Source organism: Meles meles, chromosome 1 (assembly GCF_922984935.1).
Source record: "Meles meles chromosome 1, mMelMel3.1 paternal haplotype, whole genome shotgun sequence".
NCBI lineage: Eukaryota > Metazoa > Chordata > Mammalia > Carnivora > Mustelidae > Meles > Meles meles.
The window spans coordinates 111,810,509-111,827,798 of record NC_060066.1 but is presented as its reverse complement, the minus strand read 5'-3'; the positions used below and the strand labels follow the sequence as shown (position 1 = coordinate 111,827,798).

Below are 17,290 nucleotides of genomic sequence, written 5' to 3'. Positions count from 1 at the left end.
CAACCCTGAGTCATGTCTTATTGGACATCTGGCAGCAATGTGGACTTCCAGAGTGCTTGGAATGATGCTATGTATGAAACCCCCAGTGAATTACAGAAGAGTTAGGGAAGTGGGGAAGAGCAGGACTCCAAATAACAAACCAACCAAGGGGGTGGTAGAGAAGTAGGTCTCAGAGGAAATTCTTGAGGAAAACAGCATCGACATGTAAAACATATTTAATCCAAAATTAATGGATGTTTATAATACCTCAGGATCCACAACTGTGTAACTGTGGAATGTACATGCGAACGAAGATCTCTTGTTTCCACAAGCATTTTAAGCAGTCCCTTAAGACATTTTTCTTTCCAAGGATTTATTTATAAAACATATATATTTGGCACCTACCATGTGCCAGACATCACACTTGGCTCTGGAAATATAATGGTGTGGTGTGCACATGTGTATGTATGTATATATATGTGTGTAAAATATATTACATATGATATATAATATAATGGACACAGATGTAGTCTGCCTTAACAGAAATCAGAGAGTTAAGACAAAATACAACTTCTTTAGTTTCAAGGAAGCAGTTCATATGGTGTTGAAATATTGCCAAGTGGATACTCAGAAAAAAAAATCACAGGTTAAGTTTTTAACAGAGAACAAGTTTAAACCACTTTGCACGTAAAAGCCAGAAACCTGATAAGCAGATAGAATAGGGACCTGAACTTATTTCACTGCCTGATTGACAAGCCTGTCTAGGATGCTTACCAAAGATATCAGGGGCATGACCCCACTCCAGGCCTACTGAATAATAACAACAATGGCATATTGTACTTATTGTACACCTGGCATAGTTATTAGTGATTCACATTATTATCCATTCACTTAATCCCCACAATACTCTATGCAATGGGTGATACTATTATCTCCTTCTCAAAGATAAGAAAACAGGTACACTGAGGCCTAAGGTCACACTGCTAGTAGGACAGACCTAGGATTTGAACCCAGGCTGTGCACTTAACTTTTATACTATTTTGTGGCAGGATTTCAAAAGCATAATTTTCTATTAATTACCAAACACTAGTTAACAGCCTTTTCAGTTCATGCCTAAGACTGAGGCATGGGGGTTCTGCCAGGGGGTATTTATTCTAGGTCTGAGTAAGGACTATTGTCAAATAGAGTTTGTTGGGGCACCTGGGTGGCTCAGTGGGTTAAGCCTTGGCCTTCAGCTCAGGTCATGATCTCAGGGTCATGGGATGGAGCCCCACATCAGACTCTCTGCTCAGCAGGGAGGCTACTTCCCCCCCTCTCTCTGCCTGCCTCTCTGCCTACTTGTGATCTCTCTCTCTCTCTCTCTCTCTGTCAAATAGATAAATAAATAAAATCTTTTTTTAAAAAAAGTTTGTTCCCCAAGACAGAGCCACGATGCAAAAGGACTACAGTGCTGTTCAACTAAATAATGTTTGTATGTATGTATATATGTATGCATGTAGAGAGAGAGTGGAAGGGGCAGTAGGAGAGGGAGCGAGAATCTCAAGCAGACTCCATGCTGATCGTGGAGCCCAGTGTGGGGCTCAATCTCATGACGTGAGAACATGATCTGAGCTGAAATCGAGAGTCAGATGCTCAGCTGATTGAACCTTCCGGGTACCCTGCTATGAAGCCATTTTTAAGTGACCCATCAACACTGTGTTTGTTTGTATGAAATATGAAACACATATGGACACCTTACTTCCATTCACTGGTTTAGAAAGTGAGTTTAAAAGCAAACCCAACGAAAGCTTGCCACTTTGGAGATCAGCAAAGGAAGTTGATACTCTTTGGCATATAATTAGCTTAATTATCTTTTAAGTAGATGGTAACTAAACTTAGTAACAAGTTGCAGGGGTGGATGTACATATTAATAACTCAACTTTAAAACTGAATAAAATGAAAGGGCAAGATATACCAGTTTCAGGTGCCCTCTGCCCTCTTCTGAAGACAGGCCTTTGAACTAAATTTGATTTTTTAAGTGAAAGAAAAGTTCAGAGTAAAGAAAGCAGCCAGAATTTATATTCTATTTGAGGACTAGGATTACTAGAGTATTATTTAAATTGAACTGGAATTCAAAGAGAGGAAAGAAAGAAAGGAAGGGAGGGGGGAGGGAGGCATAGAGAGAAAGAAAGAAAGGAGGGAGGGAGGAAAGAAAAAAAGGGAAGAAAAAAGAAGACCATCAGGTCAGAGAGGACTGAAAAAGGGATCCCTGGAAGGAGTTGTAAGCAAGCATTCTAGGTCACTTATAACCACTCTTAATTTCCTACTTTACATTTTCTAATGTTTGTTGTCTTGTTACACTCCACCCCTGCCCCAAGATTGTTTACCCTCTTTCACATAGCAGCAAAACTCATTAAATGAAAATGATCTCCATACCATTTTCATTTTCATAGACAAACAGCTGATACCTATGTCCTATTTTGCTGCTAGCCTGCAGGGTTGGGGTGGGAAAGAACCTGAATAGCACTTGAGGGATGGCTGCTGAAAAGAGGCCAGCAAGCTGAATTCTAGCAAGTTTAATCACTTAATCATAAAGCCCATCATATTTCGCAAGATGAAATATCTTATTATTGGAGGAGGCCATCAAGAGGACATGACCACTGATTGACAGGCAAGCTGGACTCAGGCAATTGGAGCTTCTTACCCTTTCCCCTGGACTTGGGCAAATCTCCACTGGTGAATTTTGCCTCTGGGTAATCAAACCAGTGCTGAAGGGAAACATCAACTGGGAACCAGTTAGCCTGTCATCCCTGTAGAGTGGTAACTGTCAATATAAATTGCCTGGGGGGCATAAGGAAATAGGATAAGCAACCCACACTACACTGAGTGGCCAGTAAAAGAGTCACATCACTCATGGTGGATGACAGCACATTACCAAGAACCGAACAAGGTCATCCCTCCCCATCCAGGCAGCTGTGCCCAACATGGCTACCATCTTAGATAACTTGGTCATTCCTAGGAAGGTACTATGCTGTGCTGGACTTAGCAAATGCCTTTTGTCTGTACACCTTTGACCATTACAAGACCACTTTGCATTTACATGGGAGAGGCAACAATGGGTCCTTTGACTGATTCCCCAAGGTGCCCTTCATAGCCCCACCATATGTCATGGGATGGTAGCCTGAGACCTGTCCTCTTTTCCTCCCCCACATCACTAAAATGGATCCATTACATTGATGATATAATGTTAACATGGAGGGGGGGCACCTGTGTGGCTCCATCATTCAGCATCTGCCTTAGGCTTAGGTCATGATCCTAGGGTCCTGGGATCGAGCCCCACATCGGGCTCCCTGATCAGCAGGAAGCCTGCTTCTCCCTCTTCCACTTCCCCTGTTTGTATTCCCTCTCTCACGGTCTTTCTCTCTCTGTTAAATAAATAATCTTTAAAAAAATGAATAATGTTAACATGGGAAGTTTTGCCTCTGCTGGAAGCCTGGAGGCTTTGCTGGAACATATGTGAGAAAGAGGATGGGCAATGAACCCACAAAAAATTCAGGGTCTATCGTGAGTGCTGTGAAGTGTGTAAACCTGGCGATTCACAGACCTGTACCCCTGGGGATAAAAATACATTATATGTTTATTAAAAAAAAAATTTGGAAGGGGAGGCGAACCATAAGAGACTATGGACTCTGGAAAACAACCTGAGGGTTTTGAAGGGTCAGGGGTGGGAGGTTGGGGGAACAGGTGGTGGGTAATGGGGAGGGCACGTTTTGCATGGAGCACTGGGTGTTGTGCAAAAACAATGAATACTGTTACGCTGAAAAAATAAATAAAATGGGAAAAAAAAAATTTAGGGTCAAGGCTCTGCCATAAAGTTTTTGGGAGCTATCTGGTCAGATGAGACTTGTGTTTTCCCAGAAGCTGTGATCGATAAGGTGCAAGCCTACCCAGCCCCTAATATTGTGAATGAGATGCCTTTGTAAGGATTGGGGACTTTGGAGGACTTTCATTGCCCACCTGGCACAGTGCCCCCATTCCTTATACCACCTGGTAAAGAAAGGGCACCTGTGGGACTGGGGATCAGAGCAGCAAACTGCCTTTGAAAAAGCCAAAATACTAGTAAAGCAGGTTATAGTTCTGGGCATCTCCCAAGCAGGACTACCATTTGAATTAGATGTGTCTGTGATTCTGGAATACATGGGCTAGGCACTAAGAGAAGTAAGAGAAGGAGAGAGTACTCCCAGGATTTTGGTCTCAGCTCTGGAAGAAAGCAAAAACCTATCTACTCCCATAGAGCTCCTATCAGTGTAAAAGGACCCCTCCAGGTTAAGCCTGTCCCTACGGAAGAGTGCACTGTGGCAGAACTTCCCTGCCCATCAAGGGTTGGGATGAGAATACATTCCATTGACTGCGCTCTGCCATGGCTCAGATTGCCACTGTGATTCAGTAACATGCCTGTTTGCAGCAGAGGAGCACCCTGCCCACCAGCCTACTAGAAATGCAGGTGTCACTAGGACCTGTGGAGGAGGGAGATCCTCCAGATGCCATTTCCCCCATACCTGTTGTGTCCCTATTGCTCGTAGTGAGGCAGTGGGGAAATTCTAGGGGTGGTCCCATTTCAAAGGTCATGATGTGCAAGACTGGCCAAAAATCATGACAGTGAATGGAGGGCCCAGCTCTCCTAGAATCCCCAAGCAGCAGGGTTGGTAGAAAGGAAAAATGGAATATTAATGGAGCAGATGAAATTACTAACAGGTAAACCATTTTCGCCAAGTAGTCTAAAGTACTGTCCCACTTTAACACATTTGCGTGATCAACCAGTAACTCCTATTACCGCATATGCCAGACCAGGGATCCCTGCTAAGGCACTGTAAAGGTGTGGAAGTTGCAGAACCCAGCCATTGCCCCAACTCTCATCAACATCAGCATGCTGGGCTGCTGAGAACACCAAACCCTGAGAAAGGCATGATCAGTCAGCTAATATATCACCTTTACTAAATCACATGAGAACGTAAGTGAATACCATGAGTGATCCAACCCCCAGCTAAGGATCAATGGTGGGGAGCCTGGGGTTCTTGGTGGAAAAACATTGTTTTGGGAATCATTACCTTAATCTGTGTTTTCTTTTGCATGTGCCTACACTGTTGCTGTGGTATTTGCCTCCCATGCAGACAGACAGACACCAAATGGGCCACCACCATGATAGTGAACCCCCTTGCTGACTGCTCAGGAAACACTGTAGAAGGGGTGGGGTGGCAGATAAACCAAAAGCTGGTCAGGAGCGGTGGCATGTTAGGAGGACGTCATCAACAGGATGTGACCACACGTTGACCCAGGAGCTAGACCCTTAGAGACTTCTTGGAATGTACATTCTGCTTGCCTTATTAGTGATGCAGTGTTGAGTCCATGTGCATGGTAATGACTGAATCCAGTTAGAGCCTCTATATGAACTTTTAATACATGGCAGGTGTGGAGATGTATTTGTCTTGCTGCTGCCCAGGACAACCCTCACATCTAAGCTCCCTTGCTCATTTAAACCAGTCACAGGCCAACCTGGAGGGGCCTGCCTCTTTCTTGGGTCTCTCTCTGCCTTCCATGAAGGGGACCAGTTTCAGATTACACCTGCAATGCTCCTGAGGTTGCAAACTAACACTCCTGCTGGGCACCTGTTTCCAGTGAGGGTTCCAAGTATTAAAGAACCAGAAGACTTACCTGGAACCTCCAGAGCCCTCCGATGTCATCAGTCCTTTCAAAGCAGACTGGCTCCAAGCCTTCTTCCAGGCAGCACTTGATAGAGGAGAGTCCACTCACACCTCCCCCAATCACAGCAATTCTTTTCTTGGTCATGGTCTCCAGATATCTTTATCAGGCTAAATCAATGTAACCTGTCCAAAAACAAAAAGAAAAAAAATGACAAAACACAGAAAGCACACATCAGCTAACACATTTCAGGGAGGAAAGATCTTGGCCTTGGCATCATCCAAATAAATGCTGCAATAGCAGGTGCTTTAGGAGAAGCCAGATTCTGCGGTCCGCCTGGGCATAGGAAATTGCTAGGAAGGGATATGGGATCCCCGCCTCCGCAAGACCCCAAACTGAGAGCCAAGTCGTGGTAGCCTAATCTCACTGCCTTTCCTGCAGCACCTGGCGATCCTTCAGCTGCCATCCAGAGGCTGCTCTGCACTTTTGGCTGTGGTGGAAGAACTATAAAGCAACGAAGTGCAAACAGCAACAGCCAATGGGGAGAAGCTATTCCTCTCCACCTCCTTTCAGCCCAAGCCCTGCTGCTCAGCGGCACCCTCTCCCTCCCCGCGGCAAGAATAGTATTTTGGCAAAACCTGCCTTGAGCGGGGGGGGGGGGGGGGGGGGGGGGGGGATCCTCCAACCTAGGTTTTTGGATTTTTGGATTGCAGTTGCCCGGAGGCTCAACTACGGTCTCCAGAATCGGAGCAGCCCCGCGTTTCCAGCACCCCCAACCCCATTCACGTTTAACTTCCTGGTATCTGCCTTAAAGTGACAAACTCCTCCTGGTGAAGGGACACTAGCAACAACCTCAAAGCAAGTCTTGTTCTAGAAGCTTCGGTGGAGAACACTTAACCTTTCAGGATGTGTTAAAACAGATCCCCGCGCCCTCATCCACCTCCCCACCCCACTCCCACCTCACAGGTTGTTCTCTGGCTCCAGGTTGCCTGTAGAAATTGACTTGAAATACCCCTGTACTAAACTGGCCGCGAGGGCTCAGTGAAAAAAGGATTACGTTTCCTACTTAGAGGAGTTTAGCAGAGAGGACCAAACACAAACATTTCAGTAAAATAGAAGGACTTTTAAGAAGTGTTTTCTCCAGGCGCCTGGGCGGCTCAGCTGATTCAGCGTGGGTGGGGAGATTCAGCCCCGCCTAGGACTCTGGCTCAGGGAGTTGGCTTCTCTCACTCTCCCTCTGCTCCTCCAGGCTTGCTGTCTCCCTCTTTTCTCTCTGTCAAATAAATCTTTTTTTAAAGCGCTTCCTCTCACAAAGTTACCTAAGTAATTAAAAACACAAAATATCCACTTTTAAAATAGAACTTAGTTATAAAATCCTGCAGAAGAGACCAGTGTAGTTGGATATCACACACTGAGTCAGAATCGGCCCATCCAACCCACCAGTCTGTTTTGACACATGTGAGGGGTTTGTGGAGAACTAAGCAGTGGCTTTGTTTGCCTTCTACTTACTTCCTCAACTTGCCTCAAGATGATTTAATGTCAGTAATGTAAATCCTCAGTTTGGACTTGCTGGCCTCACTCTGAAGTATCCTTCATGGGTTAATAACTATCATTTCTAAAGGGTTCACCTTGTACCTTCCAAAAATCTGATGGGAATGAACCCATGTATTCTCTCAGCAGCCCCATGAGGCAACTACTGTCATCACCCCCATTTTCCCAGTAAGTGAAAAGTCAAGTTGCAAACAAGGCAGTTTAACTTACAAATGAGTTATTCATAAATTGGATAATTTTGGATGCACTAGAGATGACTAGATACAGAAAAACAGGTGAGTACTTTTATAAATTGAATACTAAACTCTCCCTTACTGAATAAATTTCATGCTTTCAGAACAATGCAAGAATTACTTTTAAAACAATATTTTATAGACTTTTTTAAAGTCATGATCTGAGCTGAAGGCAGTAACTTAGCTGACTGAGCCACCCAGGTGCCCCTGTTTCGTGTTGTTTCTAAATTGCTTGTAAAATGTTTGTTTAAAATGTTTTAAAACTTGGGGCACCTGGGTGACTCAGTGGGTTAGGGCCTCTGCCTTCCGCTCAGGTCATGATCCCAGGGTCCTGGGATTGAGCCCCACATCAGGCTCTCTGCTCAGCAGGGAGCCTGCTTCCCTTCCTCTCTCTGGCTGCCTCTCTGCCTACCTGTGATCTCTGTCTGTCAAATAAATAAATAAAATCTTTAAAAAAAATGTTTTAAAACTTGATTCATATTTTCTCATCGAGTCTAACTGCTAATTTGCAAGTAAGTCAAATTCTTCATTGGGCTGTAACAATTCTTCACTATATATATATAACAATATATGCAAACTAATGTACAGGTTCGACACAGTTATTCACTCATGCTATTGGGAAAGAGCAGTAACACAAATGACATATACAATAGATAACAGTGAGTAATTCCAACGGCTTTTCTTTTTCCCTTTTTTTTTTATATGTTATTTATTTGACAGAGAGAAATCACAACTAGGCAGAGAGGCAGGCAAAGAGAGAGGAGGAAGCAGGCTCCCTGTGGAGCAGAGAGCTTGATCCGGGGCTCGATCCGGGACTCGATCCCAGGACCCTGGAACCATGACCTGAGCCGAAGGCAGAGGCTTTAACCCACTGAGCCACCCAGCACCCCTTACCTCAAATCTTATGAATCCCATAATACATTGACAGCATTGTTGTTGTTGTTGTTGTTTTTCTAATGTGGAGGTGTCTTTATATTTTTATATATATATGTATTTTTTATTTCTTTTTTTTATAAACATATAATGTATTTTTGTCCCCAGGGTTACAGGTCTGTGAATCGCCAGGTTTACACACTTCACAGCGCTCACCATAGCACATACCCTCCTCAATGTCCATAACCCCCCTCCCCCTCTCCCAACCCCACCTCCCCCCAGCAACCCCCAGTATGTTTTGTGAGATTAAGAGTCACTTATGGTTTGTCTCCCTCCCAATCCCATCTTGTTTCATTTATTCTTCTCCTATCCCCGTAACCCCCCATGTTGCATCTCCATATCAGGGAGATCATATGATAGTTGTCTTTCTCGGATTGACTTATTTCACTAAGCATGATACCCTCTAGTTCCATCTACGTCGTCACAAATGGCAAGATTTCATTTCTTTTGATGGCTGCATAGTATTCCATTGTGTATATATATCACTCCTTCTTTATCCATTCATCTGTTGATGGACATCTAGGTTCTTTCCATAGTTTGGCTATTGTAGACATTGCTGCTATAAACATTCGGGTGCACGTACCCCTTCGGGTCACTATGTTTGTATCTCTAGGGTAAATACCCAGTAGTGCAATTGCTGGGTCATAGGGAGCTCTATTTTCAACATTTTGAGGAACCTCCATGCTGTATTCCAGAGTGGTTGCACCAGCTTGCATTCCCACCAACAGTAGGAGGGTTCCCCTTTCTCCGCATCCTCGCCAGCATCTGTCATTTCCTGACTTGTTAATTTTAGCCATTCTGACTGGTGTGAGGTGATATCTCATTGTTGTTTTGATTTGTATTTCCCTGATGCCAAGTGACGTGGAGCACTTTTTCATGTGTCTGTTGGCCATCTGAATGTCTTCTTTGCAGAAATGTCTGTTCATATCCTCTGCCCATTTCTTGATTGGATTGTTTGTTCTTTGGGTGTTGAGTTTACTAAGTTCCTTATAGATTTTGGATACTAGCCCTTTATCTGATATGTCGTTTGCAAATATCTTCTCCCATTCTGTCAGTTGTCTTTTGGTTTTGTTAACTGTTGCCTTTGCTGTGCAAAAGCTTTTGATCTTGATGAAATCCCAGTAGTTCATTTTTGCCCTTGCTTCCCTTGCCTTTGCCCATGTTCCTAGGAAGATGTTGGGGCGGCTGAGGTCGAAGAGGTTGCTGCCTGCGTTCTCCTCAAGGATTTTGATGGATTCCTTTCTCACATTGAGGTCCTTCATTCATTTTGAGTCCATTTTCGTGTGTGGTGTAAGGAAGTGGTCCAATTTCATTTTTCTGCATGTGGCTGTCCAATTTTCCCAGCACCGTTTATTGAAGAGGCTGTCTTTTTTCCATTGGACATTCTTTCTTGCTTTGTCAAAGATTAGCTGACCATAGAGTTGAGGGTCTGTTTCTGGGCTCTCTATTCTGTTCCATTGATCTATGTGTCTGTTTTTGTGCCAGTACCATGCTGTCTTGATGATGACGGCTTTGTAATAGAGCTTGAAGTCCGGAATTGTGATACCACCCACTTTGGCTTTCTTTTTCAATATTCCTTTGGCTATTCGAGGTCTTTTCTGGTTCCATATAAATTTGAGGATTATTTGTTCCATTTCTTTGAAAAAAATGGGTAGGATTTTGATAGGGATTGCATTAAATGTGTAGATTGCTTTAGGTAACATGGACATTTTCACAATATTTATTCTTCCAATCCAGGAGCATGGAATATTTTTCCATTTCTTTGTGTCTTCCTCAATTTCTTTCATGAATACTTTATAGTTTTCTGCATATAGATCCTTAGCCTCTTAGTCTAATTCCTAGGTATCTTATAGTTTTGGGTGCAATTTTAAATGGGATTGACTCCTTAATTTCTCTTTCTTCTGTCTTGTTGTTGGTGTACAGAAATGCAAATGATTTCTGTGCATTGATTTTATATCCTGACACTTTACTGAATTCCTGTACAAGTTCTAGCAGTTTTGGAGTGGAGTCTTTTGGGTTTTCCACGTATAGAATCATATCATCTGTGAAGAGTGATAGTTTGACTTCTTCTTTGCCGATTTGGATGCCTTTAATGTCCTTTTGTTGTCTGATTGCTGAGGCTAGGGCTTCTAGTACTATGTTGAATAGCAGTGGTGATAATGGACATCCCTGCCGTGTTCCTGACCTTAGCGGAAAAGCTTTCAGTTTTTCTCCATTGAGAATGGTATTTGCGGTGGGTTTTTCATAGATGGCTTTGATAATATTGAGGTATGTGCCCTCTATCCCTACACTTTGAACAGTTTTGATCAGGAAGGGATGCTGTACTTTGTCAAATGCTTTTTCAGCATCTATTGAGAGTATCATATGGTTCTTGTTCTTTCTTTTATTAATGTGTTCTATCACATTGATTGATTTGCGGATGTTGAACCAACCCTGCAGCCCTGGAATAAATCCCACTTGGTCATGGTGAATAATCCTTTTAATGTACTGTTGAATCCTATTGGCTAGTATTTTGGCGAGAATTTTTGCATCTGTGTTCATCAAGGATATTGGTCTGTAGTTCTCTTTTGTGGTGAGATCTTTGTCTGGTTTTGGGATCAAGGTGATGCTGGCCTCATAGAATGAGTTTGGAAGTTTTCCTTCCATTTCTATTTTTTGGAACAGTTTCAAGAGAATAGGAATTAGTTCTTCTTTAAATGTTTGGTAGAATTCCCCTGGGAAGACGTCAGGCCCTGGGCTTTTGTTTGTTTGGAGATTTTTGATGACTGTTTCAATCTCCTTACTGGTTATGGGCCTGTTCAGGTTTTCGATTTCTTCCTGGTTCAGTTGTGGTAGTTTATATGTCTCTAGGAATGCATCCATTTCTTCCAGATTGTCAAATTTGTTGGCATAGAGTTGCTCATAGTATGTTCTTATAATTGTATGTATTTCTTTGGTGTTGGTTGTGATCTCTCCTCTTTCATTCATGATTTTATTTATTTGAGTCCTTTCTCTTTTCTTTTTGATAAGTCTGGCCAGGGGTTTATCAATCTTATTGATTCTTTCAAAGAACCAGCTCTTAGTTTCATTGATTTTTTCTATTGTTTTTTTGGTTTCTATTTCATTGATTTCTGCTCTGATCTTTATGATTTCTCTTCTCCTGCTGGGTTTAGGGTTTCTTTCTTGTTCTTTCTCCAGCTCCTTTACGTGTAGGGTTAGGTTGTGTACTTGAGACCTTTCTTGTTTCTTGAGAAAGGCTTGTACCGCTATATATTTTCCTCTCAGGACTGCCTTTGCTGTGTCCCACAGATTTTGAACCGTTGTTTTCATTATCATTTGTTTCCATGAATTTTTTCAATTCTTCTTTAATTTCCTGGTTAACCCATTCATTCTTTAGAAGGATGCTGTTTAGTCTCCATGTATTTGGGTTCTTTCCAGCTTTCCTCTTGTGATTGAGTTCTAGCTTCAGAGCATTGTGGTCTGAAAATATGCAGGGAATGATCCTAATCTTTTGATACCGGTTGAGACCTGATTTGTGACCCAGGATGTGATCTATTCTGGAGAAGGTTCCATGTGCACTAGAGAAGAATGTGTATTCTGTTGCTTTGGGATGAAATGTTCTGAATATATCTGTGATGTCCATCTGGTCCAGTGTGTCATTTAAGGCCTTTATTTCCTTGTTGATCTTTGGCTTGGATGATCTGTCCATTTCAGTGAGGGGAGTGTTAAAGTCCCCTGCTATTATTGTATTATTGTTGATGTGTTTCTTTATTTTTGTTATTAATTGGTTGATATAGTTGGCTGCTCCCACATTAGGGGCGTAGATATTTAAAATTGTTAGATCTTCTTATTGGACAGACCCTTTGAGTAGGATATAGTGTCCTTCCTCATCTCTTATTATAGTCTTTGGCTTAAAATCTAATTGATCTGATGTAAGGATTGCCACTCCAGCTTTCTTCTGATGCCCATTAGCATGGTAAATTGTTTTCCACCCACTCACTTTAAATCTGGAGGTGTCTTCACGTCTAAAATGAGTTTCTTGTAGGCAACATATAGATGGGTTTTGTTGTTTTTTTTTTTCCATTCTGATACCCTGTGTCTTTTGATTGGGGCATTTAACCCATTAACATTCAGGGTAACTATTGAGAGATATGAATTTAGTGCCATTTTATTTCCTGCAAGGTGGCTGTTACTGTATATTATCTCTGTACCTTTCTAATCTACTACTTTTAGGCTCTCTCTTTGCTTAGAGGACCCCTTTCAATATTTCCTGTAAAGCTGGTTTGGTGTTTGCAAATTCTTTCAGTTTTTGTTTGTCCTGGAAGCTTTTTATCTCTCCGTCTATTTTCAATGATAGCCTAGCTGGATAGAGTATTCTTGGCTGCATGTTCTTCTTGTTTAGTGCTCTGAATATATCATGCCAGCTCTTTCTGGCCTGCCAGGTCTCTGTGGATAAGTCTGCTGCCAATCTAATATTTTTACCATTGTATGTTACAGACTTCTTTTCCCAGGCTGCTTTTAGGATTTTCTCTTTGTCACTAAGACTTGTAAATTTTACTATTAGGTGACGGGGTATGGGCTTATTCTTGTTGATTTTGAGGGAGGTTCTCTGCACCTCCTGGATTTTGATGCTTGTTCCCTTTGCCATATTAGGGAAATTCTCTCCAATAGACCTTCTACTCCCCTCTCTTTTTCTTCTTCTTCTGGAATCCCAATTATTCTAATGTTGTTTCATCTTATTGTGTCACTTATCTCTTGATTTCTCCCCTCGTGGTCCAGTAGCTGTTTGTCCCTCTTTTGCTCTGCTTCTTTATTCTCTGTCATTTGGTCTTCTAGATCACTAATTCTTTCTTCTGCCTCACTTATCCTAGCAGTGAGAGCCTCCATTTTTGATTGCACCTCATTAATAGCTTTTTTTATTTCAACTTGATTAGCTTTTAATTCTTTAATTTCTCCAGAAAGGGCTTTTATATCTCCAGAGAGGGTTTCTCTAATATCTTCCATGCCTTTTTGGAGCCCGGCTAGAACCTTCAGAATCGTCATTCTGAACTCTAGATCTGACATATTACCAATGTCAGTGTTGATTAGGTCCCCAACCTTTGGTACTGCCTCTTGTTCTTTTGTTTGTGGTGATTTTTTCCACCTTGTCATTTTGTCCAGATAAGAGGATATGAAGGATCAAATAAAATACTAAAATTGTGGCAAAGACCCCAGAACAATGTGCTTTAACCAAATCAGAAGAGACCCCAAATTGTGGGGGGATAAAGGGGATAAAAAGATGTTCAGAAAAAAATAAAAAATAAAAAATAAAAAAAAACAAATAAAGAAAAATATTAAAAAGAATGAAAAAATATATATTTTAGATAAACTAGTCAAAAAATGTTAAAAAAGAAAAGGGTAAAATTTTAAAAAATTTAGTAGAAGAAGAAAAAAGAAAGAAAAAAAATTGAAAAAAAAATTGAATTAACCACAAGACTAAAGAATCATGGGGAGAAAGCCATGAGGTCCGTGCTTTGCTTTCTCCTCCTCTGGAATTCCCCTGCTGTCCTAGGTATTGAACCTGCTTTCCTTGATAGATGAACTTCGTCCTGGCTGGATATTTTGTTGATCTTCTGGGGGAGGCGCCTGTTGTAGTGACTCTCAAGTGTCTTTGCCTGAGGTGGAATTGCACCGCCCTTAATGGGTCCGGACTAAGTAATCCTCTCGGGTTCGCTTTTGGGAGCTTTTGTTCCCTGAACGCTTTCCCTAGAATTCTTTCCGAAAGTGGTTGATTTTCTGTTTCTAGAGTTGCTGTTCTTCTTCTCTTCGATCTCCCGTTGGATTTGTAGGTGTTTGCAATGTTTAGATAAGCTATCAAGCTGATCTCCTGCTACCAGATGTAGTCTCAGCCTGCTACTTCTCCACCATCTTGACTCCTCTCTTCGACAGCATTGTTGTTTTACATGGCAGATAGTCTTTTAAGAAGTTTGAAATGAAAATTTTGTAAATACCATTTATATCACATCAAAATATGAAATTACTGGCAGTAACCTGAACAAAAGATGTACAGGATCTCTATGCATAAAGTGGGGAAATATACTGGAAAAAAGCAGGAACCCTAAATTAATGCAGTGAGATACCAAGTATATGAGTTATAGGAGTAAATATTGTAAAATGTCCATTTACTGCAATTTGGTTTCCAAATTCCGTGCAATGCCAATCAAAATCTCAACATGTAGGAGAGTGTATGTGTGTGTGCGCACATGTGTGTGAGGCTAATTGTAAAATCTTAGCTGTGACACCTGAAAAAGAACAAGGCTTTCCGAAGAAGATGTGCAGATGGCAAAGAAATCTTTTCACGGATTGAAATAACTTATTATATATATTTATATATTAGAACAATCTCAGCAAGCACATTTAAATCTTCAGTTGATGCACTAGATCACCTCACAACCACTAGCATTCCAGTGGCCAAAGCAATTTAATAATACAGAGTTAGCCTTTCGGAAGGCACTGAAGTCACATGGATAGAAGCATAGATGTATAATCATTTTATAGGATATGAATAGTCACTTATGGGGAGAAAGTGAACATTTGAGAACAGTAATACTGTCTATCAAAGATGTCTATCCATAACCACACCACTGGGTAGATAGCCCCCATTGTATATATGTATATGTATGCATGGGTCTGTTTACTTTTAGAACCCGAATCTGTGGGCCAAGCTTATGAGGAAAGCACTCTGGAACATTTTTTGGTGGATTCCCCAAGCAAATGAGGTTATGGTGGAACCTCAACAATGAGGGATAATTCCTAATTTCTTGAGTCTCCATCAGTGAGATGTAGAAAACTTGGGTGATCACCACGTTCATTCCCAACTTAAGTTTTCTGGTCCTTCACAATGCCCTGGACACTCAAATTTGTGTTTAGTTCCTTATAAAAAATTATTGCATTTAATTTTCACAACATCATTATAGAGTAGCTGTTATTTTACTCATTATAAGTTATTATGTATCCTAGGCCTTCCAGGAGCACTCTCTGATTGTTAAAGCTCTGATTATGAAGATTAATTTTATTTGCCAATTTTGAGCAGTTTTGGGGGATGGAAGTGGGAGAACTCCCTTGCATCAAAGTTACAACAATGCCTCAGGAATACAGATATGTGTGCAACACTTGTGCTCATTTTTTAAACCTAAGATCCAGGCTTTATGGGGTTAGGGTACAACATGGCTTTGGGCCATGAACAGGAGAGAATTCTCAGGATTAAAGCCTCTAGTAGCAAGAACACATTGTCAAAGATATTTTTCAAAAAGATTTTATTTATTTATTTTAGAGAGAGAGAGCGTGTGCAAGCAGGGGCCAGGACAGAGGGAGAGGAGAGAATTTCAAGACAACTCTGACTAAGCACACGGAGCCTGATGCATAGCTCCATCTCACAACCCTGAGATCATGACCTGAGCCAAAATGAAGAGTCAGTTGCTTAACCAACTGAGCCACCCAGACACCCTTGTCAAAAGATATTTTAATGTACCCTGAGTCATGAGAAACATTTGCTTTGTGGTTGTTAGATGTCCTTTTTCTTCTGTGGAAATATGTCATACAACTTAAACTCCAGAATTGACAAACTCAAAAGCCTTCTGTGATTAGCTGTGTGGATTCCACAACAATATACTTTTAGATGAAAAAAAAAAAAGAGTGTGAAACTGCATATTGTTAATTTAATGGCAAGACATGACAGTCAAAAGATATCCAAACAAAAAGGAAAGAACACAGCCCTATAATCCAAAGGACCTGTGGGCAAATTTTGACTTGTGGTCAGTTTACAATCTTTGTACTTTGTCCTCAGAGATTTATTTGATATTTTCCCAGTATTATGCCCTTAGTATTAAAGAGTAGTGGCAACTTTCTAAACTGACTTGCAAGAGTCCTGTAAACCAGACTGACTTGTTGATACACTTAAAAGTTCACTCTCTAGGGGCACCTGGGTGGCTCAGTGGGTTAAAGCCTCTGCCTGGGATCGAGCCCCGCATTGGGCTCTCTGCTTAACAGGGAGCCTGTTCCCTGCCTGTCTACCTCTCTGTCTACTTGTGATCTCTCTCTCTGTCAAATAAATAAATAAAATCTTTAAAAAAAAGTTCACTCTCTATAGCACATTTCCCCTGAATTTCTAGGTTTTAGATTTATTATGTGTTATTTGATGTAAAAGATGTATAATAATATCAAAAGTCAAAATGAAATTTTTTCCTTTCCTGAAAGAAAGAAAACTCTTCTTTCATCTCTGAGAATAATCTTTCCATTTGAGGGCCCTGACCTCAGCCTAACCTGAGCCCAAAGGTCTAAGTCCATGTACCTAAGAAGAGGTTTGTACAAATTTTCATCCATGGTCACAGCTCTTATTCAGGCTCCATAACTGATTTACCCAGATGATGCCAGCTGGTATCCTGCTGTTACCCAACAGGGACGTAATGGCCAACAAACAACTTGTTTGCTAATCCAGGCATGATCATGCTTGATTTTGTAGGGTGGGCAGATACTAAGACGCATCGCTAGCGTGATCTGGTTACCAGTAATCTTACTAGTTGTTATTGCCAGAGGATTTACCTTCTCTGTAGAGGAATAAAACAAATAATTAATATGAAACCATTGGTCATAAACTGAGCAATGAATTATAAAGGAGTTGGGGTTAGATTTTATTCTGGCAGTTAGCAGTGACTTCCTAGAAAACATTGTAGCCTAAGTTTTCCCATCTAGGAAATGTCTTCTCTGTGCTTCAGGTTTATAACAATCATGGCTCCTGGACTTTAGAATCGTTCTATGGGCACCTCATTCAAACATGCGGCAGTACTATTTATTGAGTGAATATATGTGCCAGGCACTGTTCTAGGTATGGATGCAACCATCCTTAAAATGAAATCCTTATCTTCCCTTCCTCAAACTGACAGTTGTCTCCTATATTC

General features: G+C 41.4%; 2 protein-coding genes across 5 annotated transcripts in view; one reads left to right on the top strand and one right to left on the bottom strand.

The window, feature by feature from the left end:
* The window catches only part of FMO5 (flavin containing dimethylaniline monoxygenase 5), a 36,101-nt gene extending 29,702 nt beyond the window's left edge, over positions 1-6,399 (bottom strand). Inside the window, exons 1-2 of one of the 4 annotated variants that reach the window (XM_046007962.1) lie at positions 6,345-6,399; positions 5,671-5,843 (exon numbers count right to left, since the gene is read on the bottom strand). In XM_046007962.1, coding sequence (XP_045863918.1) covers positions 5,671-5,805 — 135 coding nt within the window. In that variant the 5' untranslated portion in view covers positions 5,806-5,843; positions 6,345-6,399. The other 3 variants (XM_046007953.1, XM_046007943.1, XM_046007933.1) reach the window with 3 other exon arrangements.
* CHD1L (chromodomain helicase DNA binding protein 1 like) overlaps positions 1-17,290 on the top strand; it is a 155,488-nt gene that overhangs the window by 55,658 nt on the left and 82,540 nt on the right. The window lies entirely within an intron of this gene.